General features: G+C 44.9%; 1 protein-coding gene across 1 annotated transcript; it reads left to right on the plus strand.

Moving 5' to 3' along the window:
- The first annotated feature begins 1,162 nt into the window (after positions 1–1,162).
- LOC149329412 (15-hydroxyprostaglandin dehydrogenase [NAD(+)]-like) lies at positions 1,163–27,534 on the plus strand. Its single transcript, XM_089562211.1, has 9 exons — positions 1,163–1,408; positions 7,460–7,571; positions 11,145–11,371; positions 14,943–15,066; positions 18,638–18,744; positions 21,136–21,232; positions 23,512–23,588; positions 26,168–26,319; positions 27,296–27,534. Exons 3-9 carry the CDS (start codon positions 11,276–11,278, stop codon positions 27,405–27,407), a joined length of 765 nt encoding a protein of 254 aa, XP_089418337.1. The 5' UTR covers positions 1,163–1,408; positions 7,460–7,571; positions 11,145–11,275; the 3' UTR covers positions 27,408–27,534.

Raw genomic sequence — 27,534 nt, forward strand, 5'->3', positions numbered from 1 at the left:
GCGATTAAGCGATGCGCCACTGCCCTGCAATGGCAGGTGCTGCAACCAGTAGGGCTTGTGCGAACCAGGTTGCCCTTCCCGAGCAATCACTTACGGCCAATCATTGGCTGCCACCTGCCACGGTTGTCAGTGTGGAAATAATCCGGTGGGGAGGTGGTGGTGACTCCACAAGGTCACGTGACATAGGTGGTCCCCCTAGGTGGGTTGCTCTGACCACTCCGATTGCGAGACTTTTAACGGTCGCCGACGCCGGACATTTTTTTTTCACTCTCGAATTGAAATGACTCATGGGAGGATACTAATGAAACCGAGCAGTCCAAACAGCTGACGTACGCTAACGTACGCTTTGTAGTATAAAATAGGATTATTTGACCAGAAAGACTGACCTACCATCTCAGAAATAACAGTCAGTGTTTTACTGGGAGCAAGTGAAGGGTATCAAAAGCATTAAAAAGAAATTGGTAAATTGGCTTTCGAGGTAAGGAAATGGCGCGGTATCTGTCTCGCATATCTCGGTGGACACCCGAAACGCGCCGTTAGGAAAGGGAGGAAGGTGGGGGTGAAAGAAGAAAGAGGTGCCGTAGTGGAGGTCTCCGGATAATTTCGACCACCTGGGGAACTTTTACGTGCACTGACATTGCACAGCACACGGGCGGCTTTTGCGTTTCGCCTCCATCGAAACACGGCCACCGCGGCGGGGTTCGAACCGGGGAGCTCCAGCTCTAGCCGAGCGCCCTAGCCACTGAGAAACCGCGGCGGGTTTGGGTTCCCTACGTGACTTTGGCAGTCTGTTACGCTTCAGAACTGGCGCTTATTTTTTATTCCTCTTACGAGGGAGTTGAACCCCTGCAAGAACGCAATGAGACTCTGCGACAGCGGTTGTGGTATTTTCATTTCGTGATATATGGACACCTGAAAACATGCATACTTATAGAGCACTATTTTTATCTTCCCACACGTACGCGTTCATCGGCAAGCAGTCATCTTCAGACCGCCGCTACAGGCGCGTGGGGCAATCTCCGCTGGATCTTTCCTCGGGCGGGGGGCGTTTCCGCAGCTGCTGTCACAAACGAGCGCCAAATGGCTACGATTACGATATACCCTTCATCCGGTTCTCGACAAGCGCCCTCCGTGTTATTCCCGTTGCAAAACCCTTTCCGGCTGCGCACTGCTCTCGCCATATCCTTCTTCGTTGGCATCGGCGACAACACGAAAGGAGCATCGCCTGAAGGCTGCTGGCTCTTGAGCAGATTGAACCCTGGAAGCCCGCTGGATGAACGTAACGCACGTGCCTGCTCAAGCGACGGGTAAAGACCACCAAAGCACTGAAAACCGCAATCTGCAGCATCAGTCCTGACGTCACTGCACCGGAACGAGCATCTCCTGAACACTGTTTGCTTTTGTGCAGGTTAGTGGTCGTAAAAACTTTTCTAAATCGTTTATCGTGATTTTAGCAGTCGCAACTGCCGAGCTGTTTACAGTTGTGTACATCCTTGTTCGCCGAAAGGAAACCCACACCAAGGGAGAAAGACCTTGAAAAGTTGAAGGAAGAGATAGACAAGAGTTCGCTCAGTTAAAAATCAAAAGCTTCAGCAAGAAACGAAGACTACTTGAGCATCTTTTAAAAGGGATAAAAGAAGTGAAATCTGCGAGCTACGCAATGAGCAAAAAAAATGGCTGGTGTTTACGTGGCTTGAACCGATTTATACCAGCAAGAGCTCTGTTAAGCATGATGTTCACTGTCTCAAATGAAATGTCAAGGTCAAGGTCGATGGCAGTAGTCAAGGTCAAAGGTCAAGGTCATGAGCCCAATGGTCGCAGTCATATGATGTCGTGGTCAAACTACCATAGATTGGGCCATACCACCACGCAGTTAAGTTCGGTTTGACCTTGTGAGGCATTCAAAGTCATTGTCTCATCCACATCGAAAATCGGAAGTTGTACCCCGAGGAATAGCGCCCTCGCTCTGAAAGAGTTTAACCGAAAGCCTTGAATATGCACATGCTGACCATGAAACGCTGAAAGAGTGACCTTCCAGTAAAGTTCGAAAAAAAGATGCCAGTCTTAGCACTGAAAAAGATAACATTCAAGTAAAATTTGCAAGACTAGGATAACAAAATAAAGAGCTTGAAAAACGAACAGCTCAGTTTGAACAATACCTTAGGAACGTGAACCTAGAAATACAAGGCGTTACGTAGCAAATAGAGGAAAACACACCGGCTATCCTTTCTAAAAACAGTCATCCAATTTAAGTCCGTGTAAAGCGCGATAGAGTATACTCGCAAAAGCCAAGAACATTTACCTCACAAACAGAGACATAAGATTTGATGACTCCAAGCAAGAATACATTAATGAACTCTTTTGCCCCTTTCTAAAGAGGCTACTAATCCTAGCCAAGCAAAAGAAAAAGGAACAAAAGTGAAAGTTTGTGTGGGTTCGTGATGGTAAAATCATGGCTGCAAACATGAAACGGCTAAAGCTCTTCGTGTAGAAATTGAATGTGACATCGGAAAGATTCAAAAAGCACATCTTTCAAGGAGTCCAATTTCATTCTTCAGAATGGCATGACAATCTCTCAGGTTAACAATCTCGCGATATCTGGAAACATGAGAGGTCAGATGTGTTTCAGTTTTAACATTAGATCATGCCCTAATAAAGAAGATATGTTCACTACTATTGTGAAAATCTTTACATTTTCTTTTGATTTACTCATGACAATAGCAACATGATCTGCAGCAAAATGTGATGTTAAAACGGACACAAATTTTAATACATTCTTTTATCCGATGGGGAATGCGGGGTGGAGAAGTGCAATTGATCAATTAAAGAGTTAAAGAATGCAATTAAGGAACATTACGGAATGCATTCACTATGACTTCCTTCAGCAATTCACATGATTAACGACTGCATTGAATCTCTTGCAGTTGTTAGTGAGCCCTACATTTTCACTGTTTTTTTATGGGTCGCCACATGCAAGTGTGAATTGTTTTATTGGTTATATTGAAACAATGCTAGAATTTACAAACGAGAACAACTACACATTATTACAAGGGGGTGAGTTAAATATAGACTTGCTTAACTCATCCCGCTCTAAAAACTTTCTTCAAACAGTGCTCTCCTCGCGTGGCTTTAGAAACATGATTCAGACTACTACAAGCATAATAAATTATTCTATGCTAATGAATCTATTTGTAACAAATTTACTTGAACACGATATCACAGCAGGAACACTTTCATCAAATATGAGCGACCGCTTAGCGATACTTCTGCTTAGCAGAACGACAGCTAAGCGTACCCAAACGATATCTCTTCCAAGCTGGAAAATTCAAAACTCCAGTGAGACCACAGTAACTACTCTTCAGTCTAGACTGATACAAACACATTGGAGCTAAGTCCGCAAGTCATCATAAGTTGATGATGCACATAACTTTTATGTAAAGTACTGGAAAGTGAAAGTGAGGTCTATGATGCGTTTAGTTCTTTTCGTAATAGCATAGCGTGTGCCATTAACAATCATCAACTAAGGCCTATTAAATGCACACTTGACTTGCTTGTACCAGAGATACATCTACAATATAGCTCTCTCCAGAGATGTATTTCCAGCAAAGATGCAAATTTCTAAACTGATAACTTACGTGGTAATAACAGCTCTGTGGCATATAACATGACAACATGCCTTCGTTAGTAATGACTGACATCGCCTTACATACTGCGCGTGCACTTTTACTTGATCATTTTTCTTTTTACCCTTAATTTTTTTTTTATTTACCTTAAAAAACACATGCCTACCCCTTTAACCAAGTCGAACGAATGTGCTTTGATGGCCAAGGAGTAGCGTGTCTTGACTGGTGACCAAAGGGCCACAGGTTTGATTCCAATCTAATTACCTCAATTTTCTTTCAAGTCGAATTAATTTTGTAACAAGGAACCCATGTGGGCTAGTTGGTGTACATCAGACATAACTTCACCAGCGAAAGAACGACACACGAGGAGAAGAAGAACACAGGACAACGCTGGACTAACAACTGAAGTTTAATCGGGAAACGGCCAACCTAAGTCACCAGAAGACGCATGCGTATCAGACACACCAAACAAAACAAACAGATACATAAGTGGCAGATCACCGAGGAGATGATACACGCTCCAACACTGGCAAACAACAAAATACAGATAATATGCCTATCAATCTTGCACGAGCACACTTCTGCTTAGGAAATTAGCTTCCTTGCTAGTGAGATGCAGGGACGGTGCACTGATGCATGTGTCACTGCCTTGCAGCCTAATATGTAATGCCTCAAGGATTTCCCTCTCCTCCCTGTTTTTCCCTTTTTCCGATAACAGAAATGTTGTTAAAACTTGGAACACATTTTTTACAACTCCTGCAGTGACGTGGGAGAGTATTTTGATCTGACGAATTTTTCAGAGAATTATTATGTTCGCGTGCCCGGTCATTCACACATCTGCCAGTTTGGCCCGTGTAGACTCGACCACATGACAGGGGTATCTTGTAAACGACCCGAGTCGAACAAGCAACGAACCTGTTATGCATGCTAACAAGTTCGTTGCTTGTTCGACACGGGTCGTTTACAAGATACCCCTGTCATGTGGTCGAGTCTACACGGGCCAAACTGGCAGATGTGTGAATGACCGGGCACGCGAACATAATAATTCTCTGAAAAATTCGTCAGATCAAAATACTCTCCCACGTCACTGCAGGAGTTGTAAAAAATGTGTTCCAAGTTTTAACAACATTTCTGTTATCGGAAAAAGGGAAAAACAGGGAGGAGAGGGAAATCCTTGAGGCATTACATATTAGGCTGCAAGGCAGTGACACATGCATCAGTGCACCGTCCCTGCATCTCACTAGCAAGGAAGCTAATTTCCTAAGCAGAAGTGTGCTCGTGCAAGATTGATAGGCATATTATCTGTATTTTGTTGTTTGCCAGTGTTGGAGCGTGTATCATCTCCTCGGGGATCTGCCACTTATGTATCTGTTTGTTTTGTTTGGTGTGTCTGATACGCATGCGTCTTCTGGTGACCTAGGTTGGCCGTTTCCCGATTAAACTTCAGTTGTTAGTCCAGCGTTGTCCTGTGTTCTTCTTCTCCTCGTGTGTCGTTCTTTCGCTGGTGAAGTTATGTCCAATTAATTTCTTCTACATTCTTACATGCCATAATGACGTTTGAGTCACATTGAGATCTCATGATCACCATTTGCGTAATGATTTAATCACTCAATTCCGCAGCTCCACTTCTGACGTCAGTCTCGCCGCTGGGGCTCAGTGGTTATGGCGCTCGGCTAATGGCCCGAAAAACGCGGGTTCGATCCCGGTCGCGGCGGCTGAATTTCGATGGGGGCGAAATTCTAGAGACCCGTGTACTGTGCGATGTCAAAGAACCACAGGTGGCCGAAACCTCTGGATCCCTTCACTACGGCGTCCCTCATAGCCTGAGTTGCTTTGGGACGTTAAACCGCAGTAAACCAAACCAAACTTGTGACGTCATGACTCTCTCGCGACCAATCCGTATTTCCTCAACACGCGAACGCCAACTAAGACGCCGTCTTCTGTGGTGGACGGCAGCCTTAACGCGATAGCGATGGGCATTTTAAGTTGAAGCCGCCATATTCTACTTACGAGGGGGTACCCAAAAGAAACCGGACTAAATTTTTTGGTCGGCAAAGCTTCTGTGGTACCACGTTTTGCCACTAGGAGCGCATAGAACGAACATTCCAGAGTCAGTAAGCCGAGTGCCGTCGTTGAAGGAGGTCAGACTAGTTTAGGCAGAGTTTTAGAGTGACGACTGTTTTGTGTGAATGTCGTTTTTGCAATGGCTGATTTTCGGGAACAGCGTGCGCCGGTGAAATTCTGATTTTTGCTCGGAAAAAGTTCAATGGAAACTCTTGAAATATTAAGAAAGACGTACAAGGACGATGCTATGGGGACAACTCAAGTGTTCCTGAATCGAATCCTGAATCAAAGCAACAATCATTCCAATGGAAAACTTCAAATTCACCTCGCCTCAAGAAAGCTCGTCAGGTGAAACCAACCTCAAAACAATGCTGATTTGTTTCTTCGGCGTGAGAGGAGTCGTCCATTGAGAATTTGTTCCGCAGGGTCAGACAGTTAGCCAGGCTTTCTACTTGGATGTTTTGAAAAGATTGGGCAACAGTGTGCAGTGGAAGGGGCCAGATTTGTGGCGGTCGGGTGACTGGTTTTTTCCATCATGGCAATGCCCCTGCTCACACAGCCCTGTCTCTACGACAATTTTGGACCAAAAATGGCATGACCCCTATTCCTCAACCCTCATACTCTCCCGACCTTGCCCCGTGCTACTTTCTTTGTTTCCTAGAATGAAAAAATAGGTGAATGGAAAGCGTTTCCCTGATGTTTCTGAGGTGAAGAAAAAAACGACGGAGGCACTGTCAAGCATCACAAAAGATAAATTTAAACAATGTTTTGAAAAATGGAATGAAAGATTCGACAAGCGGATCATTGCAAGTGGGGAATACTTTGAAGGAGATTGAAGGTCTGTGCTTAAAATGGGAACAAATAAGTTCAAACAAAATTAAGTCCGGTTTCTTTTGGGTACCCCCTCGTACCTTTTACGGTATGTAGTGATGTAATACTAAGGCTGTGAAGGAAAAGAAAATAGCGCTTACAGCATGCGTGGCCATTCTCGGTGGCGGTAATGAAAGTCATTACCTGTCGCGAAAAGTGCGCATTTAAAGGGACACTGCATAAGTTTTAGACATCAAGGGTCGAATGTGTGAAACTTGCAGGTAAATCATGCGAAGTCATTTTGGGCTAGCACTTGAAATAGTGAAGTATTCGCCGATTAAAATCCGGACGCCCTTCAAGCTTCTCCGCAGCGCTCAACGCCAAGCGGCGGATGCATGATGACGTCATCGAAGGTATCGGTAAATTTCCAACACACAAACGCCTGCTTTGAAGGAAAAACCAATACCACCGAAGGCAAACCCTGTCGAGAGTTGTTTGACAGCGTCTAACGAGTCAGGGCAGGGTGTGGCTGACGACAGCGGTAATTTGAAATCATACCTTCCGTGACGTCACGCTGAAGTTTCCTGCACTATTCCAGTGCATTGAGGAGAAGCGCAAACTTCAATCGTCGATTACGTCACTATTTTAAATGCTAATGCATAAACAGTTGGAATGATTTACCTATAGCTCATATAGATTTGAATCCTTGAATGTCGACAAATTTTCAAAAATGTGGTGCGGTTGCCCTTTAAGTGCAGGAATCCGGTTAACGTTGATCAGCACTTGGCAGCAGCGACTGTCCACGAGGACAAACTCGCTGGATTCAGCGGTGTCGTTATCTTGCAGCTCGCCGTGTGCTGCTGCATTGTCGGTCAATGCTACGACGTTGTGCAGCCATTATAAAGTGAGGCGCGTCTATCTACGCATCCTTATCGCGGGCGTTTCACGATTCTCATCGACAGGTGCTAAGAACCACCGGAGCGACACATCGCGACCACTGGGCGTTGTCTTCACACGTGGTGGCCGTTGCGGCAGAAGTGGACACGTCTGGAATTCCACGCTTGTGTCTTTCAGGTTAGTGCCCCTTCATTTATTCCTCTCTATTTATTGGATCATATCTGTCATCAACTAGATTTCTTTCTTATGGTTTTCATCGACCTAATATTTTACAGATTTAATCCAGTTTAATCTCGCATGTGCAAAACCATTGCAATGCCGTTGGGCATGCAAGTGTACTGTTATAAGTGGGAGCACTCAGTAGATGTATAGCGAGCGCGAATTCTTTTTCACCTTTGCGCTCCCTACGCTCCCTAAGCCAGAAGCGCGATTGAGGGCATGTTCGGAAGGACTGAAAGTTTTCTGTGGGCCAATTAGCACATGGACCGCCTCATGAAAGAAGCTCGACAGAAGTGCTAAAGCAAAAAGAAAACTACAGAGAGTGTTTACTACATTCGAATCGAAGCGAAAGCACGGATTTGTGCTGCGTAGAAGACGACGGTGAGCAGGCAGTGCTGCGGGACGGAGCAGGTGGAAGTTGATGAAGACGACGCTCTCCAATGCACGGCGCGAGAGTGTGGTGCAGTGTAACACGTGGCGTGCTGGCTGTGGCGACAGCCTAGTGGTCTCGCTGAGCGGCCCTTAATGGATATCTGTTTGAACAGCCGCGGGTTCGACTCCCAGTCATGGATATTGATTCAATTTCTCTTTTTCACGGTTTGACTTCTAACTCAACTGAAGGTCAAATTTACACGGTCCGCGATTGAAGCCCGAGGTCCCGTAGTGAAGCTTCCGCTTCAAAAGCCACCATGGTGGCTCAGTTATGGTGCTGAGTTGCCAACCCGAAAGACCCGGGTTCGATTCCGACCGCGATGGTCGCATTTCGATGGAGGCGAAACGCTAGAGGCCAGCCCGTGTACTGTGCGATGTCATTGCATGTTAAAGAACCCCTCTGCGGTCGAAATTATCTGGAGCCCTTCACTACGGCGCCCCTCGAAGCCTGAGTCGCTTTGAGACTTCAAACCCCATAAACCGTAAAGCATAGCAGCAACGAAGTTGATGCACATTGCTCGCAATTCATATACAATGCACTCAAGTCACTCTTATGAATCTTTTCACCGTTTATTGCTTGACTGAACACGCGTGCGTGTTGGACTGTGCTGCACATGCGCAGTATGCCTGTGTGAAATCCGCCAATCAGAATGCTGCTGCTACAGCCGAGTGGAAATATGGTAGCGCCAAAAAAAGATGAAGGCCACACGCGCACAATAAATAACAGTAAATGCCAAATATCTTAAGTTTGCGCACGTCGTAATTTTCGGAGTTGGTGCCACGATTACTGATTTAATGTCGTTACATGTGCAGTCATGAGATTTATGAGCGTGAACACGGGAACGCGTGTCACTGTACCAACAGCGCAGTCTAGCGTGCAACGCGAGCGACATCCCGTGCGTGATTCAAACCGATGCACTCCCAGTCAGCGCACGCCGGCCGCCTGCTGCAACTCATTGTGGCAAGTGATAACAAAGGTTTTGTACGCAATTGACTGCCCCGTCACGTTGGCATGCATGCTGAAAGCGATAATATGATGTCGCTTTCGAGCCGCGAAAACAGGACGCCTTCCGTTGCGAAACGAATTCCGGGATCTCGGACGATTTTGTTCCCGACCGACAGAAGCGAGAAGTGAAAAAAAAAAAGGCACATCGGCGTTCTGGGTTGCTCCGGCAGCTTCCTCGAAAAAACAAAACACCTAATTTTGACAGTTCGGCTTCACTACATGTTTCCGGGCGGGCGCGGCATTCTTGCGAGTGCGCCTTTTTGTCTAGGAAACATCGCCACGTATAAAAGAGTGTACTGTGCGATGTCAGTGCACGTTAAAGAACCCCAGGTGGTCGAAATCTCTGGAGCCCTCCTCTACGGCGTCCCTCATAGCCAGAATCGCTTTGAGACGTTAAACCCCCACAAACTATACACCATAAAAGAGAGCGACCCCGGCATATTACACAGTGAAACAATGCCACAAACTACAATACAGCGGGCAGCGGGAGCGCTCGGTAAACTGCCGTAGCTGCAAGAGTTTTAAGCGTGACGTCACTCAGACACAGCATTGAACCAAAATGCCTGCATGGAGCAGCAAGATTTTGCATTTACAGTGGGGATGTTTTACGATGCGCTGGGTGGTAGCATTCGATGTGGCCCGTTGGACTTAGACCACAAAGCCAGACCTTTGAGCTGACATGAAACTCACAAATGGCTGATGAGCTTTTTCCATGGTTCAATGAACCTCATTCATTTGATTAATAATAAATACAGGAACGGTATCTCAAGCCTCTCAACTCCAACTCCCTCTCCCACACAGTTCTAATTTTTTGTCTGGTATTTTACAGCTGTATCTTTGTTTCTACAACAAGCATCCCATATGTTATCACGACTCCACTCATCACACAGATTTCTTCCTTGTGGGCTAAAACTCTCTTCAGTGGTTATGTATAAGTTTTCTACAGTTTTTCCTGACTTCTTTTTTTCACAAAAAGCCACATACATTCGCGGTACCACCACCAGGCTAGACGTATATCTCTAAGTGGAATTTCACGGCGAGTGGGGACGCCTGGAAGCTTGGTAAAAGCAAAGTCACAGATGATCAATGGGATCCATGCTACAGAGTATGGGCCAGCATCAGTGTTCCCCCGTCGGTGGAGGGTGGTTGATCCAGACTATCAATCACGTGACGCATCCTACCCCGTCTCCACTTTTCCATTTCCATGTCGTAACCCCTCGCCACTTTCCCCACCCCTCGACTCTGATTGGCGACAGCGGTTTCCTTCTCGCCACCCATCGCCTCCGGCCGATTCACCCTCTACCACTTCCTCATGCCCTCTCCATTCTATTTCCCTTTCCCCATCTGCAGTTTGCCTCCTCTCTCCCGAGGCACTCCGGACACTTCTAGAGCTAATCAAGGTTCGAATGCTAACGCCTTAAAAAAAAAAACAGCCGGTGGGGATTCCGAAAAATCAGTCTCGAGTCGTAAAAATGGCACGTGCTTGGTCATTTACGTCGTCTGCGAAGAAACGCAGCGCGTTCCCTGACTAAAGTGAACAGATCGTGAGCACAGAGCAGCCAAGAATAGGAGCGATAATTTTGCCATCCGACTTGCTGCTTACACAAGGCACCCTTACTGCTGGTTCCTTCTATCTGTTCAGTAAACACAGGAGCGCATGTTTAGATGGCCGCATCGTGCCGAAGAAGATGCGGTTGGACAGTATGAACACCCGCGCGGATGTTTGTTTTCCGATGCAGAGCAACCAGACAGGGAGAGACGAACGTGGATAGGAAAAAGCTCGAAAAGAGCTAGCACTGTATTCGTTGCCGTTGTTTTTTCCTTGTTTTGGCAGATGCCGCGGGGGCTATGTGGAAACACGACAAGCATGCATAACATGAGAAAGAGGCAAGTGGAAAGGAGGAAAGCTTGAAAAGAGCTAACGCTGTACTCGCTGTCATTGTTTTTTTTCCTTGTTTTGTCAGATGCCACGGGGGCTAGGAAAAACTGTTGAAACACGGCAGGGATGCATAACATAGGGCGGGCTTGCCCGATCAGCTGGTCAAAGCAAAGTTTCTTGCAAATGGTTGTTTTTTTTCTGGGGCCCATTCTAGGTCCTCAGTTCGCTGACCGCGGCGTTGTTTGGCGTATAAGGAGGCCCTGGTGCATCGAGGCGTTCAGAGTTTTGAGACTCGCGACGACGGAGTAGGTTCCTGGGCTCGGGCTGCTACTTCAGACCCTGATCATGAAGGATCTCAACGGAAAGGTGGCGCTTGTGACTGGTGCTGCTTCAGGTTTTGGAAAGGCTATCGTGGACCTCCTCCTTGAAAAAGGATGCAAGGTAAGCTGATTGGTTTTAACAGTAAGACCGATTTTGCCCCAGCTTAGCATTTTTGACAATTCGTAGTCAATGAAGTGCTGCCCGCCAAGCGACTAGACAGAACATCTTCCATTCCATGCTTTGAGACCTCTGCGGTTGCGCTTGCATAACAGAAACCTACTTTGTTACAACCCGTGCACATACGGTTCTTTTGTACAGTGATATCAAAATCACGCCACACTTATGGCCTGATGAGGTTGGCAGTTTGTGTGCTCACTGTTCTGATAAGTACTTATCTCTGAAAGGGCTCTGACAAAACGGCCACTCAGACAAGTTTGCGAAGACAGTTACGTTATCTAAACAAACGGCTTTTCCTCTGCAGCCGATGAAGCTCAGTTTTTGTGTCTTTCCAATTCAGATAAGCCCCGCCGCGGTGGCTCAGTGGTTACGGCGCTCGGCTGCTGGCCCGAAAGACGCGGTTTCGATCTCGGCCGCGGCGGCTGAATTTCGATGAAGGCGAAATTCTAGAGGCCCGTGTGCTGTGCGATGTCAGTGCACGTTAAAGAACCCCAGGTGGTCGAAATTTCCGCAGCCCTTCACTACGGCGTCCCTCATAGCCTGAGTTGCTTTGAGACATTAAACACCAATAACCAAACCAAACCAGTTCAGGTAACTTCTACTTTTCTCTTGAATATGCAATCTGCCTCTCGGGTATATTCATACATAGACAGCAGATGAGGTCGATGCCACTTTTCGCAAACAAGTACCCACAGGCAACAGCACAAAGAAAAATCCAGAAACTTATTAGCACCTACATATTTTGCCTGCTTTCCTAAGATCACTGAGATTTTTAAAATATATGATTCTTCCTTACGAATAGTGTTTTGCGCAGATCTGGCGAGGAGATAGCGATAAAAATAGTTTATATGTTTGTCCATTATCGCATCTGGAATAGCGTCGCAGGAGTTAGCACGGCGTGAACTCACTATAAACCTACAACGCAGTGATTTTTTTTTACAGGTGCAGCTAAGTAGAGGATCCGCTTTGTTATGAACATCATTTCCGATAGTGTAGTAAGCTGTAACACGTTACTACTGCATTCAATTTTCGAAAAAGGGGGAAGATATCTTTTGTGGATGCTCACTAGAAAGTACCCTGCGTTAGCGCAACGTTCAATGCTTGTCGTTTTAAACCAGCGCAGAAAAACCACAAACCGTTATCACATATCCGCTCTGTCTTCTGTCTCATCCTTACCCTATGGACACAGCTACTGACTTAGGCTCAACGAGGTTGGAAAAGCGCTCAAGAATGTTCTGCCCTCTTTCAGTGCACACTGCAAAAAAAAAAAAAAAATGGCCAGCTGCCGTTTTATTTACCGTTAACATAGCAATCACTATTCAGGATGCCTATTGATTTTTTTCGCGCAAGCGTATTGTGTACACTGACAATGTACTCAGCCAAGCTTCGGCTACTTAGAAAGCTCCAGATGCTTACAACAGCTGATGTTTATCCTGCCTACGCCAGCTGGGGGATTCAACGCCAGTTTAAATGGCGTAAACAGCGCTCGTTGATTTCCTTACTAAATGCCGTTGTTCCTTGTTTCAAAAACCCAGCGGGGGCACTGTCTGCCTTTGGCTATTGATCTGTTCCCGATTCCCTAATTCCTTCAGCGATTAATTTTGAACATTTTAAATCTTGACGGAAAAAGGCCACAGGTTCGAGCGCAATTTTCTCAGATGGATGAGAACAAAAAAAACATAACATGCTCCTATCCTTTATTATTCACTAATTAGACCTAAACTTGAATATGCATGCGTTGTTTGGGTCCCGTTTACTAAACAAAATATAAAATGTCCTGAAAGGGTACAAAGGAAAGCTGTGCGATTTATCCACTCAGAATTCTCTCGCTATGATTCTTCCTCACAAATATTGAGTTATAATGGCATTGAGCTTCTTGAGTAGCGAAAGACAAATCTTCGATTGCCTTTCCTTTCCATGCTTTTTAATGGAGATTTAGCAATAAACCCTTCATCCTATCTGGTTCGTTCAACCTCCAGGCTTACTCGACACGATCATCCGAATTCACTAACCCTTCATTTTTTGCACGGACGGATGTATTCAAGTACTCATTTTTTCCCCGAACTATAACAGATGGGAATGATTCGTTGTTTCCTTTTTCCGTTGCCTGATGCATTGTTTATTGTATTATTCGTTTTACCACACTGCTTGGGCCTGAAGAAGGTCTGCAGTATGGAGTAAATAAAATAAGATAGCATTCTCCATCTGGGGGCAGCGTAAGGCCTGCCGCGTACATGATAGCTTTCACAATCAATGTTCTAAGGGCAGCATGTCCGTAGCCAAAATGGGGTCGAATGTATCTGTTAACAAAACTAGACTATTCTTTCACAGAGAAGTGAAAGTGAGTGAATTGTGGATTTTGTTCTAGAAGTTTTTGTCTTTAAAAGCATCCTGTGAAGCCATTTTTAGGGTTCTATTAAAAAGTCCTGCACACGCTATTCAGCACTTAAGCCAAGAAGTTTTTGCACTACTTCGTAGAATGCATACTTGCGTTATAACACGGATAATTGGAAAAGTTGGCAACCAGACATTTCGAAAATGTACAGCTCGAATTTACCAGGCATTAAAGAAAAACAAATAGCTATGCCTTCCCCGTTTTTCTTTAGCCTATGTATAGAAAGTGGTGCAGGCATCCACAAAAGATATATATGCAGAGAGCTAAACCCTTTTGATGTATGCGTATTTTTTTATTTCCTCATAATTGGTGCTCCTAGGCGTCATCTTTTAATAAGCAGCAAGCCGTAATGGGTAACGTGCAATAGAGCACACTCTAAGGCCCTTTTATCCGTTTCTTTAAATATCTCATGTCTGCCCGCCTCCAAACACTCACGCAAAGTCTCGCTCAAAGTCTCGCTCACACTCTTGCTCAAAGTCTCGCTCACACTCTTGCTCAAAGTCTCGCTCACACACTTGCTCAAAGTCTCGCTCACACACTCGCCCACACACTCGCCCACACACTCGCCCACACACTCCCCCACGTACTCACCCACACACTCGCCCACACACACTCGCCCACACACACTCGTCCACACACCTCGTCCACACACCTCGTCCACACACACTCGTCCACACACACTCGTCCACACACACTCGTCCACACACACTCGTCCACACACACTCGTCCACACACACTCGTCCACACACACTCGTCCACACACACTCGTCCACACACACTCGTCCACACACACTCGTCCACACACACTCGTCCACACACACTCGTCCACACACACTCGTCCACACACCTCGTCCACACACACTCGTCCACACACACTCGTCCACACACACTCGTCCACACACACTCGTCCACACACACTCGTCCACACACACTCGTCCACACACACTCGTCCACACACACTCGTCCACACACACTCGCCCACGCACTCGCCCACGCACTCGCCCACGCACTCTCCTAACACTCGCCCAAAAACTCGCGCTAACACGCACATCCCTACAACATTCGTGCTTCCTGAAATGTATTCTTTACTAAAACCTTTCCCGCGAACTGTTTTTAAAGGCTGCACTTTTGGACATGGACTACGTGGTGGGCAAGCAGACGACTGCTGAGTTCCAGGACAAGTATGGAAAGGAAAGCTGCATCTTCTTTAGGTGCGACGTCACGGACGACCAGGAGCTTGAGGGTGAGATTTTTTTCCTCCAACCAAAGAATTAAAAAAATATAACGCATGCACGCGTAATAAAAATATGATGCATGGGCACTGCTTTCGCCACTGTTTTTATACTATGCATACGCTCCCATGAGACTAAAATATTCTTTAGACCGGTATAAAACAACTCTTACTAAATGTACAGTCTTTGTCAAAAGTAACCAGGCTCCATGGTTTGCTTCTCATTCGTATAACAGAGCCCTCACGGCTTCCCTAAAGATCAAAAAGTTCTTTGAAGGTGAGGACGGGGGAATTTCTTACCATACAGAGATTTAGAGCTTGAGGGCTGCCATAATAGCTTTACTACACGACTGAGAAGTAAACCGTGCAGCCTGGTTACTTTTGACAAAGACTGTACCATTTCTTGCAGAAACGTAATGAAGTCCCAAGTTACTACGGCCTCAGCCCTCCTATATACATATTAATAACTTACCCTTAAGTCTCGTAACTTCGGTTATTCGTTATCCACATCATGCAGTCTTCAATCACGCGACACCAACTGGCCCAATATACCAGTATGTCAAGCACAAGACTAAGAGGGTGGAATCGCTGTCATCTCTTAGTTGAGACTGCCTTTCACGTCTGTGGCAATGGAGGTACGACGGCATTAATCGATAAGCAATGTAGTGAATAACCATTTCGATGAGTCGGAATCGGCCCTGAAAGCTTATGCTTCGAAGCGTATTAATGTATAACAAGCGCCTGCCTCATCGGCAAAGCTACCGTAGCCCTCCACAGGAAAGTGATAAAATCCCGGCCGGGAAAAGTGTCAGGCCGGTCGACATAATCTCCTCAGCACTATTCAACGGGCGTTTAGAGGTGGGTTTCACTGAAGCGGATTTCGATAAGTTTCAGGTAAAAGTTAAAAGAAAATACCTGATTGCTATTCTATTCACTGATGACATCTCCTTGCTAGGTATCTCGGGGACGAATTGTACACCACGATTAAGTATCTAGAAAGGCAAACCGAACAGTGGTATAAAAATAATATTAAGAAATCTAAAGTAATGTTCAGTAGTATCAAAAGAGCACAACATTTCCGATAGGTAACGAGGCATATTGGATGTTGTCAGGGAATACAACTACTGAAAGCAAGTAATAACCGCTGTTCCGGACCAAAAGAGTTAAATAATTGTTTAGAGTAAGGATTGGATGGAGCGCATTTCGAAGGCACTCTCATTCCATGAATAACCGCTTACCAGCATCTCCAAGGAAGGGAGTGTACTACATTTACACCTTGCCAGTACTCGATTCAGGGCCGGAAACTGGGAGGCTATCAACAAGGGCTTAAAGTTTGGTTTAGGACAGCGCAACGGGCTATTGAAAGGAGAATGACAGGTGTAGCGTGGACTGGCCAGTGAGCAGAATGGGTAAAGGCACGGACATGTGGGCACGGGTAGTGCTGGACATATAATGCGAATGAAAGATAACAGGTGACGCTTTAGGGTGGCTGAATGGATTCCGAGGGAAGTCTAGCTTTGCAGAAGGCTGCAGACAGGCGGGGTGAAGAAAGATAAGTCTGCTGGAATCGGTCTGTCGCAGCTGGCATAGGAGAGATTTAATTGGTGGGTATGTGCCTTTGTCCTGCAGTTGATGTAATTGGGCTGATTGTGCTGCTGATAATGAAGGAATCGATTTAGAGTCTGTAATTTGTTTCGCTCCAAATGTGCTTCATGAGAAACTTAATTTTTTATGAGAATCCATGCTGACCTTCTTCTGTTTCCCTCGACAAAACGAATAAGAAGCTTCAATTTGACTTATGCTCAACTCCCGTTTGATTAAGATGGAAGACGCGAGCAGTGTTAGAGGTGAAATATATCAGTGTAGTTAATTATCATAATCATGTCGAGGAACAAAGGGCTTTCATTTCAGACACATTCCATGCTACTTTGCATCGAACTTATCAACTGTATAACAAACGTAACAGTGCGAGGAAGACAAAACAAAAAATGAGGCACATTATGAGACACAAACCGGCGCTTGTGTTTGTCTCATTATTACTCTTTGTCCCGGTTCCTCATGCTGTTTCATTCGGTATGCCACGCCAACTAGTCCGAAATCACGTTCTTGCAAACTTTATTGACTTTGCCATCCAGACGTTATGTACGTTAATATTCTCTTCCTCCAAGGGATTAAAGTTCCTGGGCCCGTGGAACTGTAGTTTGAAAAGAATGATTTGTACGAGAGACGGGGATTGACCAGAATTCTTTTTTTTTTTTGACGGAATAGGTTACTTATAAAGTTCTAAGAATATACAGGCTTTTGAAAGTGGTGTTTGTGATGCTTCCTTCATATTTCATAATGAGGTTTAATTTGTGAGAGTGCTGTAAGGGATTCATATTAGGAGAAGCAAATAGTTCCTTTTTATGGGCGTAAAAAATAGAGCATTTGCTAAGTGACACATTTCGGTAATTAGCGCAATTTGTTTGCTACTTTGAGTTTGGTCAGTCCAGATAAGGCTGCATTCTAATTATTGCATCCTTATCTGGACCACAGTGCTATTTAATAAATATGCATTATTATCCACCTCTATTGACTACATCACTGAGTATCAACAAAACATAGTCACTTCAATCAAAACGGTTATCTCTTTAGAATGACAGTAGTTATATAGAACACAGTTATCACACTTCTTTGAAAAAGTAGTTACCATCACGAAAAAACCCTTAAAAATGAAGTGCGTGCGTGAAATGAAAGTGTAAGCAGGGAATATTTGTACCATATAAACCTCATTATGAGGACCAGTTTTTGTAGTTGACGATTTTTGGAGGTTGTATATAGATAACACATGTATTATTTACTTACAGGTACTGTCAGCTCTCATTTCAGAGGGATTACGGAGGGGCAAATAAAACAAAATTATATACAAGAATAAAGAGCCAATACAAAGAAATATATACACCCACTTGAATATTCTGCACGTACATTATACAATATATAACACAATATACGTACATAAATTCTTACGATAATGTTTGTTTCCCTTGTCACCTCCACTATTTGTTCTTGACGCGCACCTCACATATATGCTTCCATCCTCAAGCATCATGAATATGTTGGATCATAAGTTTGCGAATAAAAATATCAACCGTTTTCGATGGGGCTTTCAGTTACTAAATTTTCACGTACTAAATATATGTGTATTCTGGTCGCACCTTGAAAGCAAACTCTGGATTCGTTCGATCATCTGGAGTTACGTTAACATGCATCGAAATCACGGCGCACAAATCTATTGCCCCTCTTCGAAATACTGCTCTCAAGGCCATGTACTGAAATTGTGACCTCATGGTCAGCACCGAAACGCCTTCGGCACAGAACAACTCATCAAAGCATGTTTTATTGTATAAAAAAAATACGGCGCAATTTTTGCACCACTCACAGAATTTCGAAGGTTTTGATAAAGAACCATGCATTTTATAAGTATCGGGGGAAAAAAACACAGCCCTAATATTAACAGCTTTTCGGCTCTGTAAGTGCATCAGACCCCTTTGACCGTTGCGAAATCTCAACTCCTGATACCATATTTTGCCTTCTTTCCACACAGATTGCTTCTGCAAAACCAGAGCTCACTTTCGTGCTCTAGACATCGTGGTCAACAATGCTGGCATTGAGGGAGAGGCAAAGTGGAAGAAGATCTTCGCAATCAATATGGTGAGTTTTCATGAACATCTAATTGTTGCCCACGAAAAGAAAACAAGCGATGATTAGCAAAGCCACAAAAAGGGAACCGTGAAATGAAAGGCTGGGAGATGGGCCTGGATGCCAGTTGGCTGCCGTGCTTCACACAAAGATGGGATAAAAATGCGGAAAGCAAGCAACAAGTAAATCAGTGACAGTTTCATAAGGAAGAGAAAATAGCCGCTTCCCTTCCACCCTGTGCTTTTTTTGTAAAGTTTAACGACGTGCGACTACTTTTTTTTGATGATGCATACCTCGGCGTTGCATACCTCGGCGTGAGCTCATATGTGCTAATGCTCTACGGCGTAATAAGCCGCCGCGCTGGTTAAGTGGTTATGCCACTCGGCCGCTGACCCGAAAGACGCGGGTTCGATCCCGTCAGAGGGGGTCGAATTTCGATGGAGGCGAAATTCTAACGTGTGCGATGTCAGTACTCGTTAAAGAACCCCAGGTGGTCGAAATTTCCGGAGCCTTTTACCACGGCGTCCCTCATAGTCTGAGTAACTTTGGGACGTTAAACCCCCATAAACCAGACCAAGCTCTACGGCGTAATGCACCAGAACCAAGCTTCCGGTCTTTAATACCGTACGTTATTGCTCTATCGACGCTCCAAGAAAAAGCGTTGTGCGTTGGGAGTGTTTATCCCAACATGTTTACCACCTCGTGCCATGAGCCGACACTGTTATTCTCAAAGGGAAAGGGGGGGGGGGTAGGCGAGGAAGCACGGACGGCTTCGGGCCCAGTGCCGCCTCTCTTTACTCACCATCGCGTGCCTCCAGACACAGCAGTAAAGCCCTGAGCCACCCACCCATTTGTATTCTCAGTGGAGTGCGTAGGGGAAGTACTCAGGCTGCCGGGAATAGCCCAGCTGAATGGGCTCATGCGTGAGCCCCGTACGGTGGAGTTGTAACGTTGTGCCTCTGCTTGGGATCAGCGCTGTCGGTTAGTTTACATAAGGTTATCTGGTAGAGTTCTACATTTTTTTGTTCCAATGCACGGCAGTTATCGGAAGCGTACGTGGTGGCGCATGATCAGCTTCGTTAACGTACTATTTTTAGGGGTGTAGCTGATGGTTACGGGGAAATACAAAACGATAAATAAAACGCCAGAGGAGCTAGCTACTTGAAGAACAGTAAACTGTGCCTGTGCTCAACATCGTTACGTTCCGTTGACTAAAACCCATCGTTGTCTGACGGTATATCTTCGTTTGAATTTGCAACATCAGTTTTCGATATCAGATGGAGCAAAGAACTCAGCCGTTTGGCGGCATTGTGGCCTTGGTTATGTAGCGAGAGCTACACTACGCCAGCTCTTCGAGCCTTCAGCGTGGCACCCCTTGAGCTCCGTGGCATTGAGCCGGTTGGTCACGTGGTGCGGAGCCACTGCTGCTGCCGGCGGTGCGGCGCGCCGGCGAAACCGAGCTGCAACAGCTGTGCGCATGCGCCGTGTCGAATGGGGGAGGAGTGGAGAGGAGGAGAGTGGAGAGGTGTCGCAGCGGTATAAGTAGGCGGTTCGGCGGAGCACTCGCTTTACTCCAGATTTAACCAGAGCCAAATTTTTCGAACTGTGTAACCCTAATTCTTTACGTCAGTCTTAAGGTCACCGTAATCTTTGTACCTGTCCGTTTGCAGTGAATAAACGATTAGGAAATCGCTAATGAACACCCGCTGATTTTGAGGAGCGTATTCACGAATGAACATTTATTTTTGGCCTTCTTTGAAAATATCCATCAGTCAATGCTCCTCTCACAAGCTACTCTGGTGGTAATGACCCAACGCTTTCTGACCTCTGGTCGGGTTGCCGAAAGCAATAGTGTGACCCATCTAACCAGTGAAAGTGTAATACGCATTATACGACTAGTGGGCTCAGTCAAGAATACGCTTGCTGTGGTAATGGGATCGAGGCGAGTCTGGCCTACGTGGCGGTGAAAGTGGATGGAGAGGGTGGATGAAGGGGGATCGGAACATTTGACGTGCTTTAGGACGTTTTTAATGATAACGCGACCTCTTCGTGATGATATACCTCGCGTGATGACGCGGGCGCTTCGTAATTATTTGCCCAAACACATAGAAGTTAAAGCGAATGACTCTACCAGTATGATCAGGCAGCCTGAACAACTTCCCTTGTTAAAAAAAAAGTGTTAGGCCTAACCGGCACCTTCTTTGCCACACAGTAATATTCATGCAGCTCAGTCGCGAAGCCATGTGTTGTTAGAGCTTAGCGAAAATAACTATTTACAGGATTTGATTCATGCTACATGTGGTGCTTTCGTGATACCTGGCAGATGTTCCCTTGTGCGCTGACACCTTCGTGCTACAGTTGTGGACAATGAAATCAAGTCTTTACTCAATCCAAACATTGCAGCAAGCTGTCTTCTGTGGTATACTGCTCGGCTTGAAGTACATGGGGACGGACAACGGGCAGAAAGGTGGACACATCATCAACGTTGCCTCCATCGCAGGTGAGACAGATATATGGGTCTTAAAATATCAACTATAATTGTAGCTGTGTTCCAGTGTAAAGGAAATCAAATTTTAGCGATTGACCGCACGTTTACTTCCCAAATTTGCACAATTTCGTAAAAGACTAAACTGCGACAAAGCGTGAGAAAAAAATGCCGCCACCGTCTGGAAGACGTTGAAGTAACGAGCAACTTCGCCAGTGCGACAGAGGCAGTCAAAGTGGTGCGGAAAACGCTTTCGCCTCTACGCACTTTAGACAGTCAAAGTGCCCTCTGAATTTTTTTTCTGAACAACTTGGGTCGAACAAGTTTTTCGACTTTTTGGAGGGCCATTTTTCCTTAAGGCGGTAGGTGCCCGGTCGCCACGTTGTATGAAATTGTGAGCTGCCGAGTGCTGACGACATGGTCGTCATGTTAAGCCTAACCATAAGTAAATATTTACCTAATTAGACAATATTGGTGTCCAACATGTCCTACTCATCCATACCGTTACGAATATCCATAAGTTCATGACGTTATCGGTTAGTTAATTATAAGAAATTAAATATAAGCATAACCATAACTAAATATTAACTTGATTAGTTAATTTTTGTGTCTAAACCTGTTCTACTAATATTGGAGGATTCCAAATATCTAATTATTTTTATGATACCTCATTAATTACTGAGTTACAGATGAAACAGTGATGTGACTAGTTAATTATGACGTCACAAAATGAGTGACGTCACCAATCACCAATTCGATATACTAATGACGTCACCAATCAATGACCAATTGGGTTGCATATCGATTTACTATGTGTTGCTATATTGAGTTGCTATATCGATTTATTATGCTATACCGATATACTGAATTAAAGTAAAAAGCCCTTCACGCAGTCATGCAAGGCATATCTCGGGGAACACATGTTTGAGTTAGTTCTCTTGTTTCTTGTTTATAGATAGGCTGACGTGCTCCTAGAGCTTGCAGCCTCCTTGGTAGTTTCTTCGGATGTCAGATATGTACGATTTCCTCGTTGAAGAGTTAACATGTCGGCTTTCTTTTGCTGTAGCTTCTAATTTCATTTCATTTCATTTATTTACCTTAAAGGGAAACTGCATAGGTTTTAGAAATCAACGAGCTTAAGAGGGTCGAATGTGTGAAACCTGCAGGTAAAGCATGCGAAGTCTTTTTGGGCTAGCACTTGAAATAGGGAAGTAATCGCCGAATTAAATCCGGACGCCATTCCAGCTTTTCCGCAGCGCACAACGCCAAGTGGGGGGCGCATGATGACGTCATCGAAGGTATGGGTACATCTCCAACGCACAAACGCGTGCTTTGAAGGAAAAAAACCAACGCCACCGAAGGCGAACCCTGCCGAGAGTTGTTTGGCAGCGTCTAACGCGTCAGGGCAGGGTGTGGCTGACGACAGCGGTAATTTGAAATCATACCTTCCATGACGTCACGCTGAGTTTCCCTGCACTTCTCCGGTGCATTCAGGAGAAGCGCAAAATTCAATCGTCGATTACGTCACTATTTTAAATGCTAGTGAAAAAACACTTGGCATGCTTTACCTGCAGCCTATAAAGATCTGTATCCTTGAATGTCGCGAAATTCTCAAAAAAGTGCTGCAGTTGCCCTTTAAAGGCCCCTTTCGGGGGAATTACATAAGGGGTGGGGTAATCAAAAATTGTTACATTTTTTCACGATGACATATGAAGTTCAATGTTGGCGTTGAAGAGTGATGGGCAGGTGATAGCAGCAGCGGAGTGGGAGAGGCCGTTCCAGTCTGACGCGGCTCGTGGAAAGAAGGAGGTGGAAAAGGTTACGGTACGGGCACGTGGACGAGTAACTTGAAGGGGGTGAACAGTGCGACGTGATATGCGCGGCGGAGGTGCGCAGATGTATGGTTCATGATCGAGTGAGCTGTAATAAAATTTATGAAAAAGAGATAGGGTTGCGACGCGACGACGGCAAGAAAGACTTAGTAAGTTGGACAGTGATTTCAGGGATGACACACTGACTTGTATGAATATTGGGAGTGAATGAAACGAGCGGTGCGATTTTGCACGGCTTCAAGTGCATCGATTAGATATGCTTGATGGGGGCTCCAAATGGGGGATGCGTATTCTAGTTTTGGTCTTACCAATAATGTGTAAGCGAGTAATTTGACCTCTTTTGTTGCGTGACGTAAATGGCGCTTCAGATATCCAAGGGTTCTGTTTGCAGATGAAATAACGTTAGTAAAATGATACTTTCGCCCGCCTTATCTGTTGCTCGAAACCCGGACACTTGTCCAGGCTTGCTGGTTATGGAGCCCATCCCTGCCTACAATACATCGAAGACCGCTGTGGTGGCCATGACTCGGGCTTTCGGGGTAAGTACAAACAAAGGCGTGTTTGTCACTCATCGAGCAACCGAACAATCCGGTGCGCTTGATGTCTGACTATCGGGCGTAAACTAGAATATCAAGTTCATTGGCGGTTCGATGCTTTTATTTTTTGTTTTGGTGGTTGTGGTGATGAATTAAAATTCATTACTCATTATTTGATCAACGCCAGTTATTTTCCAGAAGAGTCAGCCAGAAATATTACTACAATTTTTAAAACTATTAGCGTGAAATAGTAAATGTGCATATTCGTGCAGCATTTTTCTCTTCTTTGTGTCTTCACCATCCAACTTACTTGTAGTACCAGCTGTAGTGTTGGCGACAGTGAGCTGTAATTTTCTCCAGGCCTTATCGCCTGAAAATCTAATTATTTTATTTTTCTACTTGTGTATCGCATCAGATAACTAACCAAAGGACGTTAAAAACAGTACTGTGTACTGTTACATGTTTGGCAACAAATTCGTGCGCTTTCACTCGTGTTTACTATCCGCTATAGCTTTTAAGAAATGAATCATCGTCAGCAGTAGCAGCAGCCTGACTACGCCCACTGCAGGGCAAAGACCTCTCCCTTGTCTCTACGATTAACCCTGTGATTTGCCAGTTGCGGCCACCGTATCCCCGCTGGCTTCTTAATCTCATCCGCCCACCTAACTTTCTGCCGCCCCATGCTACGCTTGCCTTCTTTTGGAATCCACTCCGTTGCCCTTAAGGACTACCGGTTGTCTTGCCTTCAAATTACATCCCCTGCCCAAGTCTATTTGTTATTCGATTTCCGCTAGGATGTCATTAACCCGTGTTTGTTCCCACTCTCGCTCTGCCCGCTTCCGGTCTCTTAACGTTACAGCTATCATTTATCTTTCCACAGCCCGCTGCGTTGTCCTTAACTTAAGCTGAATCCTTTTCGTTAGCCGCCACGTTTCTGCCCATTAGGTTAGTACCAGTAAGATACAGCTGTTGTACACTTTTCTCTTGATTGATATTGGTAAGCTACCATTCATGATCTGAGAGAACCAGCCAAATGCATTCCACCCCTTTCTTATACTTCTAGCTGTTTCGCTCTTGTGACTCGGAACTGCGGTCACTGGCTGCCCTAAGTAGACGTATCCCCTTACGACTTCTAGCGCTTCGCTACCAATCGTAAACAGCTGTTCTTTTTAAAGAAGGACTATTGACCACTACTTTCGTTTTCTGCATATTATTTTTAGACTCACCGTTCTGCTCTGCCAGTCTAAGTCATTGATTCTGCTTTGCAATGCTTCTCTGGAGTTTCTTAATTTTATAGCCAAGGTATTGGCGGCACATTAGTTTGGGAGAAACATCTTTTGAAGTCGTTCCAATTTTTCAAACAGGCTGGCTTAAGCGTTGTAGTGAATTGAAACTTTGCACCAGAGAATACATTGCAGTTTTTTTCGTGCCTAATGTGACTGAAACACTTCTTACACGTCATAGCCATCGTTCGGTTGATGAAACCGAAACGGGAATAGCACCAGGAAGAAATTCAATTATGAATTGCACAGCGGGTGTGCGTATACCAATGCAATCGCATCATTCGAAAGAAAACGTGGAAGCATACTTTTGACGTCGAAACTGCTTTCAAGATATCGCTTTAAAGAAACTGCTGCTCGAACAGATGACTGGCTGATGATGATGCAGGCTTGATTCCCCAATAAAAAAAATAGCGCACTTTTGTGTAACAGTGCGCCCGATTTCAAAAAATTGCGAGGACACTTTGGCAACTAATGTGTTGAGAGGCGAAAGCCAAGGAGACTATGCCGTGACGCCTTCCGGTGGATGTGACGTCAGACCGGTCCCGTGCCTCTATCGATACCCACATTACACATCTTTCAAGAATCTTATGTGTTAATTACGCTTAATTACACATTTTTCCATCTAATTTGACACGAATCCGACGTTTTTCCGACCATTCTGTAGCAATTTTCACTATGCCGTAACAACTTCCGGTGGATGTGACGTCACACCGTTCCTGTGCCTATATCGATACCCAAATTATACATCTTTCGAGAATCTTGTGTTAATTACGCTTAATTGCACATTTTTTCCATCTAATTTGACACAAATCCGACGCTCTTCCGACCATTCTGTGGCGGCAATTTTCACTATGCCGTGACGACTTTCGATGGATGCGACGTCCAACCTTTCCCCTGGTTATACCGACGTCCGCGCTATTTCGACGCAGTTTTGACATTTCTGACTGTAATTAATATGCTAATTAATCTAGTCATCAAGCGTGGCTTCTAGGTTCATGTTTTTCCTCCTCTATCTGAAGCAACCATTCGTTTTCTTCTATCTTTTTTAGTTGCCGACTTAACACAAGCCAAACGCTACCAAAGATGTGAAACCCTCTGCTAACGGACGAAAGTATGAGCCATTAAAAAGGCTTTCGCCTTAAAATATATTGAAAACGAAAGACTGTGGGATCCAGCTGTTTTTCGCTAATGTTTTTCAGCCTGAAATGCTCCTGTATTGCTCCCTCTACTCCGAAGGATTGTAGATGAGCTAAGAAACTGGAAGTTGTAATGTTCCTCTCTTTCTTTCTTGTGGCTCAGAGTGACCTGTACTTCAAGCGCCACGGCGTCAAAGTGAACTGCATCTGCCCCGACCCGATGAACACGCCCTTGTGGTGGGGCATATCCTCATTCTGCAAAACGAAGGAGGAGTGCACGACCGTGGCCATGGAATACGACAAACGCGTCTTGCCGTACGTCCCGCGTCATTTCCTGCTTGTCTTACGTCATTTCCTTCTCTACAGAGAGGACACCGCAAAACAGCCCTTGTAGCCAGTAACACAGAACAAAGAAGAATATGGCGCTGATCACAGGTGCTGTCAAAAGCAAATGGAAAGGCGCATTAGCGATAAAATTTTATTTCATCGCCCTTATTTTATGCATCTTTGAATATATATATATATATATATATATATATATATATATATATATATATGCAGTCTAATTACGATTGGGCGAATTACTCAATGCACCCATAAATCTCAACTGTTACTGTCTGAATTCTGCGTAATTTTTTTTTCAGACAGATCGCCTCCCATTGACTTTTGACGGCGGCTGCATGTTTTTCTTTTTTGTTTGTTTCCTCGCGCTGTTTTTTTTTAAAAATATCTATGCAAAATCGACCTACTCCGAATATCCATTCTGGGAGTGGAAAAACTGAAAGATGTGCTGTTTATAAGATCCAAAGGCCTGCGGAATCAGCGTTCGCGTTTTGTGTTGGTGGTGAAGCACTGACTATAGGCTCTAAATTTAATGTATTTCCTTCAACCTCCGGTATTTGAACCGCGTAAGTAAATATTTGACAACCTTTTAAACACTCATGATTTATGCAGTGTTTTTGCAACCGAATATATATGAGCGTATATTGGGCACAGGAAATATGTTGCGAAGTTTTCCTCATCCAGAAGAACATTTAGGATGGACTAAAGCCGAGTATCATTCCTCGTGTGAATAAGAACGCTTCGAATTGAAAAAGCTGTTGCTCTTAGTTTGCCTAATTTGGCGCAAAGAAAGCTCGAAAATCAGCAACGTTCCGATTAAAGATCAGTTAGTTGTGGTCGTTATCCTTCTTTCATGCTATTTGAAAGTTCCAAACAATGTACAGTAAATTCTACTGAGTGAGAGTATCAGATGTTCACCTTCTATTGCCTTTTCTGCCCTTTGTTTCAGTGTTGAGCACGTTGCCAAAGGCATTGTGAAGATTTTGGAAGACGACAAAAATGGCTCCGCCCTGATGGCCCTTCACGGCGAGGAGCTCAAGTACTTCGAATTTCAGAAGTGATTAAGCTAGTCATGCCGTTGTATGCAGCCGCACTGGATCGCTATGTATAGCTTGCCAACGGTACTGTAAATTCTTGAACAGCGACGCGCAACACGAACTCAGAGCCGAATAAAAGTTGGAAAGAGTT

Source organism: Amblyomma mixtum, chromosome 9 (genome assembly GCF_055824585.1).
Source record: "Amblyomma mixtum isolate Tamu chromosome 9, ASM5582458v1, whole genome shotgun sequence".
NCBI classification, from domain to species: Eukaryota; Metazoa; Arthropoda; class Arachnida; order Ixodida; family Ixodidae; genus Amblyomma; species Amblyomma mixtum.

Coding starts and splice junctions, on each gene's coding strand:
- LOC149329412 (XM_089562211.1), top strand. CDS start 11,276: ATGAAGGATCTCAACGGAAAGGTGGCGCTTGTGACTGGTGCTGCTTCA. Junction 21,233..23,511: donor CAACGTTGCCTCCATCGCAG/GTGAGACAGATA, acceptor ACACTTGTCCAG/GCTTGCTGGTTATGGAGCCC. Junction 23,589..26,167: donor CCATGACTCGGGCTTTCGGG/GTAAGTACAAAC, acceptor CTTGTGGCTCAG/AGTGACCTGTACTTCAAGCG.